The sequence below is a fragment of the Poecilia reticulata genome, chromosome 6 (genome assembly GCF_904066995.2).
Source record: "Poecilia reticulata chromosome 6, P_reticulata-male-v2, whole genome shotgun sequence".
In the NCBI taxonomy this organism is placed as follows: Eukaryota; Metazoa; Chordata; class Actinopteri; order Cyprinodontiformes; family Poeciliidae; genus Poecilia; species Poecilia reticulata.
In genome coordinates this window covers 5,811,219-5,827,318 of record NC_088835.1, presented here as the reverse complement: position 1 = coordinate 5,827,318, position 16,100 = coordinate 5,811,219, and the positions used below count along the sequence as shown (strand labels likewise).

The 16,100-nt window shown below is 40.9% G+C and overlaps 2 protein-coding genes across 5 annotated transcripts in view; both read right to left on the bottom strand.

Annotated features, from left to right (window-relative positions):
- Positions 1 to 3,177, bottom strand: part of insc (INSC spindle orientation adaptor protein) — a 61,844-nt gene extending 58,667 nt beyond the window's left edge. The window contains exon 1 of the mRNA XM_008410812.3: positions 2,666 to 3,177. The gene's annotated coding sequence lies outside the window, so the exon portion shown is untranslated. The remainder of the gene's footprint in view (positions 1 to 2,665) is intronic.
- A 5,066-nt stretch (positions 3,178 to 8,243) lies between these two features.
- On the bottom strand, positions 8,244 to 14,380 carry LOC103461098 (calcitonin gene-related peptide 1-like). Of its 4 annotated transcripts, none has more exons than XM_008403430.2 (5): positions 14,229 to 14,380; positions 13,231 to 13,322; positions 11,615 to 11,749; positions 9,004 to 9,191; positions 8,244 to 8,907 (listed from the first exon to the last, which is right to left on the bottom strand). In XM_008403430.2, the coding sequence occupies exons 2-4, from the start codon at positions 13,314 to 13,316 to the stop codon at positions 9,032 to 9,034; spliced, it is 381 nt and encodes a 126-aa protein (XP_008401652.1). In that variant the 5' UTR covers positions 13,317 to 13,322; positions 14,229 to 14,380; the 3' UTR covers positions 8,244 to 8,907; positions 9,004 to 9,031. The 4 variants fall into 4 exon arrangements, with proteins under 4 accessions (XP_008401652.1, XP_008401650.2, XP_008401651.1 ...); XM_008403428.3 differs by having other exon boundaries at positions 9,004 to 9,194; positions 14,229 to 14,335; XM_008403429.3 differs by lacking the exons at positions 8,244 to 8,907; positions 9,004 to 9,191 and adding an exon at positions 10,057 to 10,625 and having other exon boundaries at positions 14,229 to 14,335.
- Between the last annotated feature and the right edge of the window lie 1,720 nt (positions 14,381 to 16,100).

Below are 16,100 nucleotides of genomic sequence, written 5' to 3'. Positions count from 1 at the left end.
GAGAAAAAGTTATGCCATCTGCGAGGAAGCTGGAACGTTGGTGTCGCTGGACCCTCAAACTGGACAGTGATCCCCAGTCATACCCCAAAGTCCGAGATACAACAGTGGCCTTCATAGATACCTGACCTGAACTCTGTTGAAAATTTCTGGCAGGGTTTTTTAAAAAGTTGCAAGATGCACACAAACCCAGGAATTTCAATGAACTTGAGGTCTTTGCCTTTGGGTTGAGATTCATCAGGAATGCTGTCAGAAATTGATGTCTGACTGTGAATCAGACTTTATTAGAGTACTTTAAGGGCAAAAGTACTCTAATAAGAGTTAAATGTCCTTGTTACTATATAGTTTGTATGTTTAGTTTGTAGTTAGGTTAGTTGTGTTACACTGTTTAAACTGTTTTTCTTTAAAGGGGCAGTATTATGAAACTTTTTTCAAGATTTACATCATATTATTATGTAAATCCCTCAACAAAACATAGCTGGAGTGTTGCTGTGATTCTGTTATGCATGTTTGAGAAATCATTGAATCTCCATGGCAACCATTCAGCTTAGCATAACACCTGGGTGAGCATAGCCCCGCCTTCGAGGACAAAGCTCCACCTCAGTAGCTGTAGTTTCCAAGCTTCTGAGCTCCACAGAGCAGTTCTCCCTCACCCACTCTGCTCCTTCAGACTAGACAGCAGCAATTAGCAAACACCTGGCGATACAGCCCATCTGCTAAGCTCATTATAGGAGCTACTTCTTTGTGCAATGTTGGTAAAATTGTTGTTAAAGGATTAATAGAGGAGCCATGTTGTGATGACTTCCTGAAGACGTAGCTTCAGAAAGAGCAGGAGCTTCTTAAAGGCTTTAAATTACAAAGTCAGAGTTCATTTAACTCATATTTCATATATAAAGCATTTTTATGGAGATAGCATCATTATTTGATTATGCTATAAAATGGTACTATGTGGAAAATACATAAAACTGCCCCTTTAAGTAATTTATTACAAATAGTTACTGGTTCCCATATTTTATCAATGAATGTAGTTTGAGGTGAGCTTTTAATAACAGTAGAGTGGCTGATGCACTTAAGAGGGATGTTAATGGATGGTGGACGGTAAGAAGCATTACCAAGAGAACTACTACACATGCACAGGGAGAAAATGTAAACTCTAGACAGAAAGGACTTAAACTCAGGACCTTTTTGCAGAATAGCAGCCGTCCTGATAAAAGTTTCCTAACGCTCCAAAATACAATATGACTCAGCCTCTTGAAGGCGTTGCACAACTGTGGCTAAAGCTTTAAAACCTTCAAACTTAAACAGTCTTTATTTTCATGCTCATTTTTGTCTCACTTCTCATCACCAACGGCAACTGTGTATTATTTCTCATGGAAACTGTGCAGAGCCGACTACATATCAGTCAGGTTATGAGACACCGACGAACCCAGAGAGGGAACCCAACGTAACAGTCAGCAGTCAGAGAAGCTGAATAGTTTAAAACAATCCTGACAAGTTCAAAATGTTTGCCTAGAAATAAGTCTGGTATCAATAATTCATTTGGATGGATATTTGGTCATTTAATAATAATAAATAAAGAATACCAATTTATTCTTAAAGACTGTTTTGCTTTGACGTATTCACAGCCGCCTTTTTAACTGGTTTATTTTTGGCTCCATGCTGTGGGGGTTTTTGATGGAAATAATCACGATCTGTTGTAGATTAAAGACGACTTGGAAATGGTGAGGAGATAGTCTAGCTGAATAAAATAATCAAGTGTTGACACACAAAATGTGATGTGTTTGAAGGGGGAGGCTGGGCAGCAGAGCTGTTAGCCAAGCAGCTAACAGTTCATGTGTTTAGGAGACAACTATACTCTGCTACGCTCAGGATAGATTTGAAAGAGCTAGAAGTACACATGGTGTTATGTACACCTGTTTTTTTAATATCTCCATAGCAACGTTTATGAATTCAACAGGCATGTATCAGCAGTGCCGCCGGCTGGCATCATTCTCTCTGTGTTGAAATCAGTTGGTCTGCCACTTAACCTCTGGTCTAAGCTAAAAACCAAAAGAGTCATACGGAGAATGCCACTCATCGACCAGATCATCAGTCGGTTCCCATGGATACTTAACTCATGCTGCAGAAAAGACATTGTTGGGCAATTAGCAATGGTTATTTCCGAGATAAGTCCCCAAAGAAACATGATAGATGAAGGATTATTTTACTTAAAAAAAGAATAGCAATTGATAAATGTTTAGTTTTTTGTTAAAATAACTTCTTAGTGAAGTTGTGGCTAGTCTGTTCTGCATGTTTACCAATCTGGCATAAGTGTCTTTGAGTGTCGTAAAAAGCACTCGATAAGTTTGATGTATTATTATTATTATTATTATTATTATTATTATTATTATTATTATTATTATTATTATTATTATGAGGTTAGAAATTTGCCTGTTAAGTTATTGTCCTGAGGATTTGCCAGAGTGTGATTGCTGACACTCGCCACACTTCACAGTTTACCATAGCAACTGGCTCCAGACTGTCTGTGCTGTGCTTCATAAATCAGACGGCACCTGATGGAATATTCGGTGTCGTACTACTGAAGTTTTACTCAAGCTATCAACAAGGCTTCGACTTTTAACTCAGCTCAGTCCAACAGTCTGCAAAACTGAAAGTTCACCAAACTCACCCATTGTCTTGGCTAGAGACTGAACGGCAAGGTGTTCCCGCTGCGATTCATAGTCAAGAGTTTGTGCTTCTGTCCGCGCACTCGCCGGGCCCTCTGCTCACTTTTATCCACTCTGACTCAAACTCTATTTAGCTCTGTCTCCTGTTTTAGAGCCCCAGCTGGAGCAACCACCACCAACGGCTGCCGGAGTGCAACTGAACGGAGTCTGAGCGCACAGCTGGCCTTATAGGTTTTTTCTTAAGGAGAAAAAGTCCACATCCCACTGTCAGTCACAGTGGAGCATAGTTTCAGCCGGGCTGCCATCCAAACAGACATGAAACTATTCTATTTCGGTCCGCCATATGAGCAGCGGTTCAGTTCAGAGGAGGGTGGTGGGGTGGGGGTAAGATTCTGTGGTGGAGCATGTAATTGCAGAGTGACCTGTTATGGTGAGATGTAATTGCAGACTTCATCAGATGGAGAGAAGCTGCCAACAAGACTAGGTAAAGAACTTTTAAATAATACTTTTGGGGGGAAAAAAAGAAAGAAAAGAAACAAAACAGACCACATAAATACACGAGGAGCTGGGTTCCAGATGTGGCAGCAGTGGGAAGGGAGGGGAGAAGGAGAAGGAGAGGGAGGGACTGAAAAGAGAGTTGGATGAAGAAAAAAAAAAACTGCCATGGCAGCAGAAAGAAATCCCAGTTCTGACACGGTGAAAGGGTGTTTTCCTTCCCAGGAGCTAGTCCCAGAAAATTAAAAAAAAAAGAGGGATGAGGGAAGGTAAGAGGATGTCGGTTTCGGCCCGGTGTTGTTTCTGGACCTTCACCACAGCTGCTCCTGAGTCTCTGGTTTCACGTAAGCCTTGAAAATGACTACCTTATGGGGAAAAAAGTGGGGGGCTTTAAAAATGGAGGAAGAAAAATAAAAAAGCATAAAGGGGGCAGAGACGGCTGGTTCTAATTTCCATGAAAGACCCCGCTGCGTCGGCCTGATGCAGCTTATATGGTCGTACTCTTGAGTGAATAATTATTATGCCGTTATGTGACGTGGACGGCTTCGCGTGCTCTCCCATCCACACATAAGACCCTTGTGTGTCGTAAGAGGGGGGCAATAAATATTAGCTCCAGCGTAAATGTGAACGTAAACATCTAATTTCCTCACAAATCTGACCTCATTTCCTGGCCAACATGAGAGAAGGAGCTCATATATACTGAGCAGAATGGCACATATATTGTTGGACAGTAATGCGAAGGTAAACATTCAGAAAACAAATCAGAGGTTCTGGTTCCACTTCGAGTTAGACTTCAGTTTCTTAGCTGAAATGGACTGCAGCCAGCAAAATTGTTCTGTTGCAGAAAGATTGAGATAGAGGGTACAAAGCTGTACAAAACTATACCCATCAAATACCTGGACATATATATATATATATATATATATATATATATATATATATATATATATATATATATATATATATATATATAATATACACACAAATACACACAAAAGAAACCCCCATCTCAGAGTCTTTCCTAAAATTAGATATACAGAAGTCCATAAGTCTTTGGGAGAGTGTGCCCACTACATTAATATTCATCCCATTATCTTCTGCTTATCTGGGCTCTGGGCAGATAAGACCCAGACTTCCCTCTTCCCAGCTGATTGTTCCAGTTCTTCCAGGGGAATCCCAAGGTGTTCCCAGGTCAGCAGAGAGACAAAGTCCCTCCAGCGTGTTCTGGGTCTTCCTCTGGGTCTCCTAATGGTGGGACGTGCCTGGAACACCTCACCAGGGAGGCGTCCAGGAAGCATCCTAACCAGATGCCTGAGCCACCTCAGCTGACTCCCCTCGACATGGAGAAGCAGTGGCTCTACTCTGAGTCGCTCCCAGAAGACTGAACTTCTCGCCCCATCTCTAAGGGAAAGTCCAGAGATCCTCTGGAGGAAACTCATTTTGCTCACTTGTAAGTGCAAACCTTCTTTTTCTGTCACTATCAAAGATAAAGGTAGGAAAAAAAAGGCAAATCTACTTCGCCTTTTGGCCCAGCTCTCTCTTCACCACTACAGACCGGTACAGAACCCACTTCACTGCAGACGCAGAACCAATACGCCATGAAAAGTCCTGCATTTTGCTCTATAAGCTTCCCGCACATAAGCCCTATTTTAACATACTGGCAACAGCAGACCAATTTTATTAATTTTATGACTTGAGAGGTTTATTGATAGAATTAGCAATCTAGACATTGATTTTAAAGCCAAATATTTAGCTACAAGCTAATCATTTAGCTAGCAAACGACATCTTTATTTTAAAACTAACTTAAAGCTAAATATTTAGCTCTAAACTACAAATTTTCTCAGAGCTAATATGCAAATTTTCGTGTTGATAACCGGAAATGGACGACCAAAATGAAAGCTGGGTCTTGCAGGCCTCTATATAAATTCCTGATAGTGAACCGGTGCAGTCACTGTTGGCATAGAGCCATTGGTAAATGTTGCTATTGCCATTGAAACGGCTCATCCTATGTTTTAAGCTGAAATGTTGTGTGCATGAACAACCCAAATTATTGCTGTTCATTTCTGAATGCAAATTTTCCAAACGGGACCCTTTATTGTGGATAAGTTCCACAATAAAGACAAGCAAAGCAGAAAAGTTGTACACTGTAAAAACAAAGAAATGCTGGTCAATGATTTGTCTGAACCAAGCATGGTCCTCTCAGTAGAACCAGTAATGTGCTAAGTTGCAGAATCCGGTGGAACATAAACCATCTCAGATGCAGCATCATGCCTTCAACTCTCTATTTCCCCTACCATCAAATTATTATTTAAAAGGAAAACATCTTCCAAAACCCTCGGTTTGGAAGCGGGTCTGTGGTGTGGGTTTCGGGGAACCGGACGAGAGGCATGTCTTTCACTTAAAGATGGGGGCAGAGGGACCCCTTCTTGGTTTCTCTCCGATATGAATTGTTTAATTCATGCCTGGAAGGGCCCCATTCAAAGCAGCTGTCTGCCATTAGGACTGCTATTCTCATTTACAAAGTGGGATTGTTGGATTACGGCTGAGAGAGAATCCTAAAACCGAACCAACCCAAAGAATCAGCTCCCCCCAACCTCCTGCTCCTCTCAATCATCCGGTATATGGAGATGAGATTTTATTTTTCCTCTTCTGTCATTTCAGAAAAATGTTCCATGTGGAACTTAGTTGCTCTCTCTCCAGCAGACGGAGCAGCAGACAGTGTGAAAGATCAGGGATTTCTTTTTAAAGTTCGAGGGGGGATAGAAAACAATTGGGATAATCATTCCCCAATAATGACATACGTTCTCGTATTAGTCCTACAAATCCATCAGCTGGGAGTTATTTCATCAGCCAATTGATGAAATAACTCCTTTTATTGTCAATACTTGCTTCCTTTCTCACCAATTTATCGCATTTCACTGGAGCTTATGTATGATGTTTAACAAAAAACTCTTTTGTTTTTTTGCCACAGATACTTGTGTGTTGGTAAGTGAAGCAAGTAGTGACAAATATCCCCTATTTGCTCGGTTGCATTGCTTAGCATTCATCCATGCAGCCTGATAGGATCAACTTTATCCTGTTTGGCACGTTTTGCCCCCATTTGGAATGTACTCATTAGGCCTTCCATCTCTAAAGTCGCATTAAAGTAAACGCAGCTTCAAAACGACCAGATTAACGGCAATGATCTGAAAGACGACGCTCAAATCGACACAAAGGACTTTGAGATCTTCAATGACAAAAACATTTGTGAAGAATTAGACAAATATGGAATTTTAGAAGTAGAGCACACTCGGATCCTATCTTAATTAAAGTTTCAAGAGTGTGTAACTAATGAATGTGAAATCAGATCACTAGAAATCATGGAGTCCCACAAGGTACTATACTGGGGCCTAAGTTGTTTATTTTGTACATCATTAGCATGAGTAATTTATTAATGTTGTTTTTACTTATTGAGTTTGTTTATAATTGATTTTAAAATTCTCTAATTTTGGAAAGTCAAATTAATTGCCAGTGTTATCTTAAGCGAACCGTTAGGACTCTACGGCTCTCTGTAGGTTAAATATCACAATTCCAACTAAATTACAATTAGTTGGAATTCAAATGTGATGAAGAAACAAACTGCCAGGAGAAACTTGGACTAGACCATTAGGATGGCGTAAGTGAGAATGACAGTAAACAGGTAGCTTTAGCACAGTAAGAACATAGAAAGTAGTTTCTAGCCTCTCCTGCCTTGAAGGGGCTGAATTAATCGGTTACATAGAACAAAATGTGTGGAAATTAGAAAAAGGTTACCGTAATAATAAACTGTAGCTTAAAGATTGCAGAAACAGCCTGAGTTTAGTGTATCCATAATCAACTTTTCATAAAGATAATTTTTAAAAAATGATGGTGAAACACTCTTTGAGACATTTATTTCAGTGTGTTGTTCCACAGTGATACAATGTCACCTACAGGCAAGAAACTCTTTCAAACAGCTGCTTTTACGATGCTTACATTTAAAATGGAATGTATTTGAAAAAAGTAATATTTGATGCTTTTATGAAATACATGAGGCTAAAATTGAACAAAAATACAATTCCCTTTTTCAGTCATGCACCAGTAGAGTGAAATATTCCCTACAGACAGTGAACACATAAAACCTCCAGAAAAACAAACAGGAAATGTCTTTAAATTTTAAGAACACTGTAGACATCCCGTACCTTGGAGGAAGGGATGCTGTAAACCTGAAGCTTTTTTGGTGACCTGAAGCTTTAAGATCCAAAACTAAAAGGCCTTTTTCTTTTCTTTTCTTTTCTTTTTTTTACTGATTCAATATTTGGTCCATTTAATTTCACTTCTATGGAAAACACTGCACAACAAATTATTCCAAATCACTGGCAGGAAGACAGAAATGTTTATCTGCACGACGGGGAATCTACTCGGTGTTGCGTGGAACATATCACCTGCTGCTGTGAACCCCGTCAAATGCACCACAGTTGATGTTCTGAGTCAAGTTTAGGTATTTACAGAATTAACCGTAACACTATCCCATTTTGAGATCATTTGTGAAACTATGAAGACATTACAGAAGGCAGCTGGAGGTGTTGGAGAATGGAAGGCTTCTTTCGTCTCTTGAAGCACATCAGTAGATCCGCACAGAAACTTTTTGTGTGGATAATTAGATTGCCATCTTTTGGAGTGTTGCTGTAACAACAAGTGAAACCCCCCAAAAAGGTTTCCATCATGTTAAACTTCCTGCAGAAAATTGTGGGGTTTTTTTTTTAACGTTTTGCCTAAAATATTGCTGCATGTGTGAACCAGCTGTGGCTGTTTTTTGGCTGCCTTTTGTTCAGCAATTCCCCGTTTTTCTTGTCATGTATCCAAACTTATCCGGGTTGTTTGGAATGAGTCATTTCTGCTCTCTACGGACTGTTTGTATTTGTAAATTTGACTCAAATGTTAATAGTTTTCATATTTATTCTGGGATCAATGACAGCATCATGAGTACAAATATAAGTGGCAGGTGATTTTTTTTTTCTCTCTCTCTCTCTCTACATCTGTTTACGAAATGCTTTGAAGAACAACACAATTACCTCAAACCAAAGTGTATCTAAAATACATTTTAATCTTGCTGAAATTTTTGTTTTTCACAATATTGTTTACAATATGAATCCATCACCGTTCTCCTCCTCATCCTCACTCGGGTTCTTCTTTGCCGTCTCGAAACGAAGCCGTACAATCATGTTCATGTAAATTTTTCTACATCAAGGCACAAGACAACAGCCGTTGTGTGGGGAGGATCGTTACCGGCGTAAAGGGGGGAATGTTAATATATGAATCTCAGCTGGGGGTCGGTGCTACAAATGTGCTCTAACGAGGTGAAACGTGGGGCGAAAAAAGGAAAGTGATGACCACTGCTGTTTTCATTTTATTTTCCAATAATATTCATGTATAAAAAAGAGTAACCATCGGGATGTTTTTTTTTTTTTTTTTTACTTTAAAGAATTCATTTGTTCATGTACATAAAGTAAAGTGCTTTTTTTTCCCAATTTTTTTTTCAGTTATTTGCCAAAAGCCAAAAAAAAAAAGAAAAGAAAAAGATTAATAACAGGATGGATGACGGGGACAAAACCTCCTTTCTTTTCCAGGAAGAATGTAAAAGAGAAGATAAAGGGCCAGTTTAGTATTTATCTGCGTTTTGCTGTGTTGAATTTTTGTTCACAGGATGTTGTGTTTTTTTTTTCCTTTTTTCTTTTCAGGTGTCCGCCTCTGAAAGACAGAAAATGAGAGAAATTCAGGTACATCCTAAGTCAATAACGCCAAACTTTTATCGATAAAATACAATTTGTATAAAACTGTATTTACCATTTCCCAGAAGGTTGATGAATAGCGCTCACATCTGGGTGCTTCTCCTTCGCCTGCCGAAGGCCTTGGCGCCAACGTTGGTGGGAACGAAGTTGCTGTTGCCTATTCCCCCCGATCGGCTGAGGAAGTCGGCCAGGCGGTGGGTCACGCACGTGGCCGTGTTGCAGGCCCGCTTCTGTGCTGTAACGCTGCTTCAGGACAGCAAAGGGAGATTAGCACGAAGACACCACGTTATGTTTACGTGAGCTAACACCACAACACACTGACAGTATGACAAATTTGATAAAAGTGGACAGATAAGTTAACAGCTTATGTATTTTCTTACCTGTTGACTTACTGAGGACTTCCCAGACAGATTTCAAGGCGTCTTAAAAGTGCATTTACGCTCTAATTCGTTTAATTTCGGTCTTACGTGTTCATACAAAATGATTTGTTTGGTTTTTTTACATTAGCTAAGGCTTCCTTGTAGAAAATACATTCATAGAGCAACAAACATCTTGTGTCATGAATGGATTATATTCTTACCTCTGAACTGATTGATGATTTATTAGATTTCAAGAGGTCTTAAAGTGTATTTACGCTCTAATTTCGTTCTTGCGTGTTCATACGGACCAATTTTTATGTCTTCAAGGAACGAACAGGAGCTAAGGTTTCCTGGTAGAAAAATATGTTCATTGAATAAAGGACATTGGTGTCAATAGTGGATTATTTTCTTACCTTTGGACGTACTGAAGCATTTTATTATATATTTACACTCTAATTTGTTTAATTTTGCTTATGTTCATGCTAACCAAATGTTTTGCCTTTTAAAAAATAAAACTAACATGAGCTAAGGCTTCCTGGTAGAAAACTACATTTATTGAACAACAATAGTGGTGTCTCATAAGTGGATTATTTTCTTACCTTTCCAAGGCGTCTTAAAGTGTATTTACGCTCTAATTCATTTAAATTTTGTTCTCGCGTATTCATACAACCCAATTTTTGTGTGTCTTTAAAAAACGAACAGGAGCTAAGGCTTCCTGGTAGAAAAATACGTTTATTGAACAACAAACATGGTGTCTTCATGAGTGGATTATTTATTAATGGTTACATTAAGTGATCCGTCTATCAGATGCCATCAAATAACACTACACAGAAATGGATATATGATATTGTAAATTACAGGTGTGTAAATTATGTCTGATTGTCTGAGATAAAAGGAACAAATTATTCTCTGCCAAAAAAAAAAAAAACAAGCAGGGAAAAAAAGCGGGAAAGACTACATAAAAAAGAGAGAAAAAAGTCAGGTTCTTCTCATGTCAAACAAGCCGGTAGGAGTTAGCATGCACTTGCCAGGATGAAAAATACGGAGAGCAAACCAGGATAAAGGGGTAGGTAAGAAGAAAGGATAAATAAAGGGAGAGAGAGGAGAAGAGAGAGGAGAAAGAAGGGTTTAGATGCTGTCAAACGTCTCGCCGTAGCTTGCATAGCTGTCCTTCTCAGGAGCGCTGCGCTTCTTGCCGGGCGTTCCCGCTCCCACGTTCGTGCGGGGGAATGTCTGCAACTTGTGCAGCTCCTGAGACAGTTTGCCCAGCACGCAAGTGCTGAGGTTGGAACAGCGCTTGGTTAGGGGCCTGTCCATGCTGTTGGGGAGGGGACACACAGAAAAAGACATGCAGAGAAAAAAAGGACTCATAGGTAAGGGAAAACATGCAAGAGAAATCATCATCGTTTTGGTCTTTTCTCTAGCCTCCGCTCGCACTCTGCTCTGACCTCACATGCATTTCTGTCTCATGCCGTCACAGCATAAACAAAAGTGGAACAGGAACGTCTCAAACCTCATACATCATCATGCCACCAGCTTTTCTTTTTTGAAACATTCAAAGAACTCGTCATCCGTCCCGTCATGCGCCAACCCCGTCTCCCACAAATCCTGCATCTTTTACACCAACAAAAACAATCCATCCACTTCCCACAGTCATGCAGCTTCCCATAACTGTAACTGGCATCATGCACACTTGTTTTTTTGGGGGAGGGGGTCTGATAAGTGAATATATGCTTTTCACATGCCCAGCAGGCAGTTTTTCACCCCTTCACACAAAGTCAAAACCAGGCTTGTTTCATGCGGGATAAAGGGTCATGACAGAGAATACAGATTTTTTTTTTAATTTCTCCATTTTAGTATTTTGTTGTGGAAAGAAAAAACTTTTTTTTTCCCCCTATGGTTTTGCCAAAAGTACATACCTCTCTAGAGCTGACTGATGATGATGCATCAGCAGTGGTGTTAGAATGAAACCAGAGAGTGAAACGTGGGAACAATCTAAAAACAACCTGTCCGGTTTACATTTTCGCTGAAAGCAGCCAAGTTCAGGACCTGTCCACGTCGTCACCTGAACAAAATGTAGTCTAATAATTCTAGAACATGTTCTAGAAAGTTCTAGAACAAATCTGTTCTTAAACCCACCACACTATTTGTGTAAGTCTCCAGAATAAGGCATGGTAATATATAAATGAAATTAACTTGATGATCGAGACGACTACATTATTCCATTAGAAATCGAGTCGTCTGTGAGTTGCTTCTGCTGTGAGGAAATATTAAAGCTTTATTTGAGGAAACAAGAATGGGATGTACCTGTTTCCCTCGGTCGCCTGCTGCTCCATCTCTTCTGCCGTCATCTGCACAAACTCCTTGACGATGGCGTTCAGTAACCTTCGCGCCTCGTAGTCCGTGAGCGTGACTCGTTCTGACATGGACTCTAGACCTGGTCTGTCATGGGACGGTTCAGGGGACAACAAGGGGACAAGCAGTCAGTGGGGCAGGAGTTAACCCCCTTAGGGAGCTGCTGGACATTTGTCACACATTTCATGGGGCATTTAAGTAACTCAAAAGCTGGTTTTGAACATTTTGAAGAGGTCTAAGAGTTCACACGGCTCCACGACCGCCCCGAGATGCCAGGGTGCGTGTGTGTGTTTGTTGGGGTGAGATCTTGGGGTGGTGGTAAAAACGATGGATGGGAAGGGGAGGCGGAGACATCAGCACCTCGGAGAGTAATGACGCCTGAGTTTGAGGGCTCGCGGCCAACACTAGGGAGGGGTTGGGGATCGGCTGGGGGGGGGGAAACAATCTGCGGAAAGTGCCCCATTTGAGAAAGGGGGGCTGATTTCCAACAAGCTTTAGATTTATTACAAAATCAATAGCTTCATAGGAACGCTCGGGAGAGTGGCTGGAATGGAGCTCCGTATGGATATATAGATCTCATTTATCTCCCTCAGGAGTGAATTACAACTTCCTCTTTTTGTGTTTTATTAATAGTATGTAAACAGCGGCATAGATGTGCAGTAACATTTTGTGCAACAAATTCCATGTTTTTCAGGTTTTCTTTCCTAACTTTATGACTTTTATTTGCACCATGATGTTTAGCTACAACTAAGACATCCAAGGTTGTGATTAAATCAACCACCCTCTATTCTATTACATTTTATCAAGTTGCATGAATTAGTAAAACAACCTTTTAAATGTAATATATGTCAAATGTCAGAATGTATTCTTGCTCTGCAAAAACACAAAATCTTACCAAGTACCTTTTTGTTTAGTTTTTTGTGGAAATATATTGATACACTTTAAATAAGAGAACTAATTTACAAGAAACTTTTCAGCAAAGAATAGGAAATTGTTTTAGGTTAGCAATTCCTTAGTATTGACTAAAAGTACTAGTTCCACTGGCAGATTATTTAATTTATAACAAGACATTTTTCTGTTACAAGTAAAAAGAAAAATCAGTCAATGTTACTTTTTTAAATCAATATTAGGGAATTACTGACTTTAAATAAGCTTCTATATCTTGCTGAAAAATAACTTATAATTTAGCTTGTCTTATTTCCAAGTGTGCCAAGATATTTGCATTAGAGACTGGAAAATAAATACTGTATAAGATTTTGTGTTTTTGCCGTGTAGCTGAATTTACAGTATGCTTTACATTTGATACTAAAACGTAACACTTGTACATGTACATTTATGTATGTCAACTTTTACTGCTTCTATTAATGTTGCTGCAGATAATTCCTCAAAAAGAAAGACATAATGACTAGAAAAACTTTTTAAGACTACAGTTTTTTTAAAAGAGAAAAACTCCTGAAAACCAGGAAACCAATTGTTTGTCATATCATCGTTGCTTTTAAATCCAGAAATCACTGCAAGTGCTTGACAGCCGCCTGAACAAAAAGTAAATCGTAAGAGCCGTGTCTCACCTGGCAGGGGCGGCTTGTGAGCAGTACATCTGGCAGATGACCAGGGCGTAGGCAACGAGGAAAGCTGAGATCTTCAACATAACCATGGTCCCCTGCAACAGGAAGGAAGACATCCCCACCCCAACCCTCTTGTCAGCATCTTGCGCACTGTTGTATCTACAAGGCAACATGTGTAACAAATGCACTTGCTGCTCGCCGAGCCCCTTCTTCCTCCCCCCCCCACACCCTTGAGTTCCTATCAAACTTGGCTTAGCTCTTCCCACGTCTCCTCATCCTCACACACACGGCAGCCACCCCCCCCGCGTTCTACTCTTGTTCATCAAAACGCACTGTTCCGAAATATCCAGCAGCGAGCACAGGACATGTAGTTCTCTCATGTCATTCGCAGCGGGAACTGGAGTGCGACATGCCTGCAGGTAGCTGGGTGTGCATAAATGTGTGTGTACGTGTGTGTGTTTCAGAAAGGAGGGGGGAGGTAGGCAAGGGTCCCAGACTCTGCAATATAGGTAGCAGTTGCTGGAAGAGGAGGGGTGAAAGAGAGGTGGTGGTGGTGCTGGGGGGGTTACTCCAAGCTTGCCAACTCCCTAAGGGACCAGTGCATTAGTGTAATGAGCTTCCAGCACTCTAACACACACACACACACACACACATTTTGTCTGCAACACACACGCACACTTTGAGCTGGTAGCTTCTGCCCATTTTTCTCTTTCTCAAGAAGTGCACCGCCTCAGCAATTTATTATTTTATTTTTTTTGCTTTTTCTGGAAATCTCCTTCCTCATCGTTTCTACCTTTCCTCCCTCTTTTTTCAACTTGGCTGAGTCTTTGGTCCCCAAGAGGAAAACGGGAGCTTCCCAACATCTTCTGCTTCTGGTAACCAGCCTCATTTCATTCACATCAACCCAGTCAAACAGCTGTCACCCTTCTAATCCCACAGCCAAAGAGTCGAAATACAACCCCAACCCACTGATCGAGACAATAAAGGAAGTCAACACTCACCTTCAATGGTAATCACCCAGCAGTAAAAATAAATATATATAAATCTCTCTGAATCTCTGTTCAAAACAACAAGAAGTTGACTTTCTCTCAACTTGCAGAACAACTCTTGACTCTGTTGCATGAAGCGCCAACCACCAGCCTATATATCCCACCACTCGGATTTGTGCATCGACTGTGTAGGTGTTTAATTATCTGCCGGCAGCCAATCGCATGGGCCGTGATGCTACGGCGAGCCAATGGGAAGCCTCCTCTAGACCCCTCGGTTCGGACTTGGCTCGCCGCTGAGAGATACGACTTTTGTGCTGACGTCATTCCTCAGTCACTAAGTGCTCCATTCACAAAATTCACCAGTCATATGGACCATTTGCCATCACTAGTTTGCATTGATGTCATTAATCAAATAAGAGGCAGAGTGAACTGGTGGACATGCAGTAGCACCGCTGGCGATAAATAGTTGAAAAAAAGTTTCCAAAAATGGTTCATTTCATGCTGCATCTCAAACTATGAGATCAATAAAGGGCACCCCCTCCCCTGTAAGTCACCGCTTCCCCTCCTGAATAAGCACTTGCAGGCGGGGCCATCTGCTGGGGATGGATGTATACTACACAGTGACGCACTTCTGGACTCCTGCACTTCATTCATAATGATGCCTGGATGACTCCAACTTCATTGTGCTTAATCACAATCCAGACTTCCTGCAGTGAGTTTGAGTAGTTAGCCAAGAATTTTAGAGTCTCTAGCATAAATAACTGATTACCTTCTGACAATTTTTGCTCTCTCTCTCTCTCTCTCAGCAGGTCTTGCAAACACTTTATTATTAGTAAAGCCACAAGTAAAGTGTGGCAATCTCCTGTCTCTCCGGAGTAAAAACCTCGAACCACATTAAGGTAATAAAGTCTTACCACGGCCAGTCCAGTAATGACCGAAACTGCTCAGGCCTCCTCCCACACAAGTGAGCAAACAACCAATCGATGACAGCCTGCGACAAGGACCGTTTCTCAACGGCAATTACACAAGTGTTTGCCCTGCACAATTGTCTCAATGTCCTGCCTTTTCATTAGAGGGGCAGGGCAGCGTGTGCATGTGTGTTTCTTTCTAAACTGCCTCACATGAGCACGCGTGTATGGAAAATGTCTTTCTATGTGTATTTAATGCCAGACAAATTAGATAGGTGTGTGTGTGTGTGGGGGGGGGGAAGGGGTGTGTGTGTGTGTGTGCGCGCGTGGGTGTGTGTGTCTGTAGGGCTATATGTCAGAGTAAACTAAAGGGGAGGGGTTGCCTCTCCACGTCTGCGTCACAGAGGAACCCCATTAAACAGGATGAGCCTTTTAGTGCTATTGAGCCACATGGTTCAGCCTTGTCAGCTGCTAAATCACTGCTGAATAGGCAGCTGCCGGGCCTCAAGCCACATCTTTTGGACTCTGGAACTTCTAGCAGGCACTTTCTCACAAATAAGAACAAAGACATTTCCTTGGGCTTGTGTATTTGTTTAGGTTTTTGCGGATAAAAGGTTTGTGCATTCTTTTGGTGAAGGGCTTTGGATTGTGGACCTCTTTCTTCATATTGTTAGTGAAGGTAGCCACCACTTTGCTACAAGCTTTTGCAAATGCATTCTTCCCTCTTAATCATTTGAACATTAAGTCATTAATAGCACAAACGTGTGTTCACAGTTGCTGGCTCCCAACAATGAACTGTGGATGGTCATAGAGTACACTGAGCCTCCTTATGTTTTGGCGGATGCATCAAACTATTCAGCAAGTAGAAAATACAAGAACTCCAAAACAATGCAGCATTAAAGTAAAAGAACTTCATCAAAGTCAGTTTGTTTCCCTTCCAGGTCTGTGCTGTGCCGCCCCTGTGAATTCTATTCAA